Raw genomic sequence first — 3,670 nt, forward strand, 5'->3', positions numbered from 1 at the left:
TGTGTGTGAGTGTGTGTGTGTGTGTGTGTGTGTGTGTGTGTACCTTATATCCTCCGCTCGTCAGCCCGGCGTTACGTTTGGCCAAAACACACTTCATTCTCAAGAAGAACGAGCGCTCCACTTCATGTTCTGCAAAATTCACATCGCAGTCATCAGTCGGGCTTATATGCATGAAAATAATGCTAATTTAGTCATATTTTTGTCAGATTAACCTGGTGTTTTCTTTTTATACACTGAAAAAAAATTGGCATTGAAATAATTTTTATCCAGAAACTGCTAGTAAAACAAAAAATAAAGAAATGGCAAGTAACACACTGAATTAAAGTGAAATTTTGAAGCAGAATGACTAAAATAATTATTGTGTTATGTAAATAAGATACTCCAATTATATAATTGTATTTTTTATTTATATATTTTCTATCTTAATTTATAAACCGGCTAGTTCCGGTGCTTGATTCTGATTGGCTGAGCTGCGTTCGAAGCTGTTCTACGAAATAATAGTTTAGCATTCAAATACATCGTGAATATAGAAACATTTGGATTCGTGCCAAATAATAGAGGAAGGCTGCGTGAGAACAAAGGCGTTTGCTTTCTTTCATTCGTTTTGGCTTGTTTAGCAACTTATATTTTTCATTCTTGTTTTGTTCTGAATACAGAGTAATCCCCGTGAAGCCGTGGTTTACAACATACTTCAAAATAATCTTTGTATCTATAAACATTCTTTATAATTTTTTTATATTTATGTATTTTGTATCATATTTTTTTGTATTCATAATTTAATTTTAAAACTTTTTGCAATTTTTTGTGCCCAAAACAGTCCTAATTATGTTTTAATTTAAATGTTCCCATACTATTACAATTACGTTGAAAATAATTAGTTTAAAGACTCAAATTATTACTTGAAAATGTATTACAGTAATCTTTGTTTTATTTACAAAACTTGAAAAGCAGATTTTAGATCAATTGCGGTTTGTATATATAGTATAGGTTTACTTTACAATATACTGTATATAGGTGTATATATATATATATATATATAATATTTTTGTTTTTTTCTTTACATGACAAATAAATAACAGTACAAACACTTTACATTACTTTTACACATTTTCAGTATAAAGCTACAAGATTCAGGACTTTGGATTCCTCTCTTTAGGATGAATACTGATATGATCTGGACTCACGGAGGTGATGAGCGCAGCGCAGGTGAAAGCTGTCACAGCTGTGCACGTGATGATACAGGGTCTTCTCAATCAGGTCCTGTGGCTCATATCCTGTCAGCTCTGAAACCCTTAGAGCACAGAACAGCCCTGAATCAGTGGAGCATCTATAATAACAGTCATGCTTTATTTGTTTATTTAATGTTTTATTTGTTAGGGACAGATACAATAAACCTAGATGAAACTGAAATAACAGTCATCCTATGCATGTATCATAGTGCTTGTTGCTAAAGACACACTATTACTTATTAACTAGTTACTCCCCAACACTGGTGATAATATCATCGAAGTTAAAAGCAGAAACGCATGCATGGGTCATATCTCACCTGGAGTCGAGGAAGATGAGCTTCATGTCTAGACTGGCTCTGAACATGAACATGTTGCTGTGAAGCTTGATGTCGGTGACGGCGCTGGGAGGTAAAGTGTGTCCCACCGCCACCAGACCCACGTCCTTCTCAGCGGGAGGCAGAATCATACAGAAGAGTCTCAAAGGATATTTATTAATTCATTGCAAAATAAATCCTATTCAGAGAGGAGCAAGGAGGAGAACGAGAGGTTTGAACCTAACGCTCTCAGATAACTGAGCCTCGTTGTGTCCTTCACATGGTATATCAAGTGCATCCACTTCAGTGCATACATTTTCCTATGTCTATACAGTCAAAGTCTGATTCTCATAGGGGTCTGCCCACCGTCATCACCACCAGATGCAATATTTCAACAAAACCACACACTCTCTCTCTCTCTCTCTATATATATATATGTATATATAGTAATTTTTATATATTTTGTATCAAAGTGTATAATTTAATTTCAGTTTTTTGTTCTAATTATGTTTTTAATGTTCCACCCTTTCAGTTTACAACTTGTAAAAATAATTTTTTCCAGCCTACATTAGAAACGCATGAGAATTACTCTGAAAATGGCATGCATGTGCTCGTGTTGGATGCTGATCTTGCGTCTCACCGTGGATGAGGTGCGAGTGGAACGAGGGCTGAGGCGTCAGAACCGCGGTCATCTCGTCGTGATCGGCCGGATGAACGTACTCATAAATACTGTTCCCAGTCAGCTCTACCTGTGTGAAAGCACGTGTGTGATTGCACTGGAGGAACACGAGCACAAACACAGCAGCTGTTAGTCAGTGCTTCACCTGTGAAAGGCCCAGATGAACCGACGCCGTCTCTGAGATGTACATGATCTTCCCGTCGGCAGCCACCACGAATATAAAGCCGTCTAACGTCTGCAGATCAGAGAACATCAGACAGATCACGACAGAAAGCAACGAACGCCAAGAAAATCTGCAAAGATGCTTCGTTAATCATGTTCAAATGGGTCTAATGGATTTGCATGGAAATTAAGCATTAACTTCACTGTACAGAATCTCCTGATATATTTCTGAATGAATACAAGCCAATGATGATAATAATAATAATAATAATAATAATAATAATAATAATAATAATAATAATAATAATAATAATAATAATAATAATAATAATAATAATAATAATAATAATAATAATAATAATAATAATAATAATAATAATAATAATAATAATAATAATAATAATAATAATAATAATAATAATAATAATAATAATAATAATAATAATAATAATAATAATAATAATAATAAAGTCCGTGATGATAGTCTTCTCAATCAGGTCCTGTGGCTCATATCCTGTCAGCTCTGAAACCCTTAGAGCACAGAACAGCCCTGAATCAGTGGAGCATCTATAATAACAGTCATGCTTTATTTGTTTATTTAATGTTTTATTTGTTAGGGACAGATACAATAAACCTAGATGAAACTGAAATAACAGTCATCCTATGCATGTATCATAGTGCTTGTTGCTAAAGACACACTATTACTTATTAACTAGTTACTCCCCAACACTGGTGATAATATCATCGAAGTTAAAAGCAGAAACGCATGCATGGGTCATATCTCACCTGGAGTCGAGGAAGATGAGCTTCATGTCTAGACTGGCTCTGAACATGAACATGTTGCTGTGAAGCTTGATGTCGGTGACGGCGCTGGGAGGTAAAGTGTGTCCCACCGCCACCAGACCCACGTTCTGATAGCAGTCCAGCGCAGACGTCTTCAGATAGCCGCTGCAGTGGATGACCTGCGGGGTCAACGGTCACGCTCCGTTAGTGTCTGTCAGCTGACGCGGTGTGTGTGTGAGTGTCTGTGTGTGTGTGTGAGAGTGTGTGTGTGTGTGAGTGTCTGTGTGTGAGAGGCAACGAACGCCAAGAAAATCTGCAAAGATGCTTCGTTAATCATGTTCAAATGGGTCTAATGGATTTGCATGGAAATGAAGCATTAACTTCACTGTACAGAATCTCCTGATATATTTCTGAATGAATACAAGCCAATGATGATAATAATAATAATAATAATAATAATAATAATAAAAAAGTCATAATACCACCTGGAGCATCTGGAGCAT

At 35.9% G+C, this 3,670-nt stretch overlaps 1 protein-coding gene across 1 annotated transcript in view; it reads right to left on the reverse strand.

The window, feature by feature from the left end:
• Positions 1-3,670, reverse strand: part of LOC107758136 (single-minded homolog 1-like) — an 18,346-nt gene that overhangs the window by 9,530 nt on the left and 5,146 nt on the right. The window contains exons 2-6 of the mRNA XM_016575805.1: positions 3,171-3,346; positions 2,368-2,457; positions 2,149-2,292; positions 1,547-1,671; positions 1,185-1,291 (exon numbers count right to left, since the gene is read on the reverse strand). Coding sequence (XP_016431291.1) covers positions 1,185-1,291; positions 1,547-1,671; positions 2,149-2,292; positions 2,368-2,457; positions 3,171-3,346 — 642 coding nt within the window. The remainder of the gene's footprint in view (positions 1-1,184; positions 1,292-1,546; positions 1,672-2,148; positions 2,293-2,367; positions 2,458-3,170; positions 3,347-3,670) is intronic.

The sequence above is a fragment of the Sinocyclocheilus rhinocerous genome, unplaced genomic scaffold (genome assembly GCF_001515625.1).
Source record: "Sinocyclocheilus rhinocerous isolate Xijiao unplaced genomic scaffold, SAMN03320098_v1.1 scaffold2911, whole genome shotgun sequence".
NCBI classification, from domain to species: Eukaryota; Metazoa; Chordata; class Actinopteri; order Cypriniformes; family Cyprinidae; genus Sinocyclocheilus; species Sinocyclocheilus rhinocerous.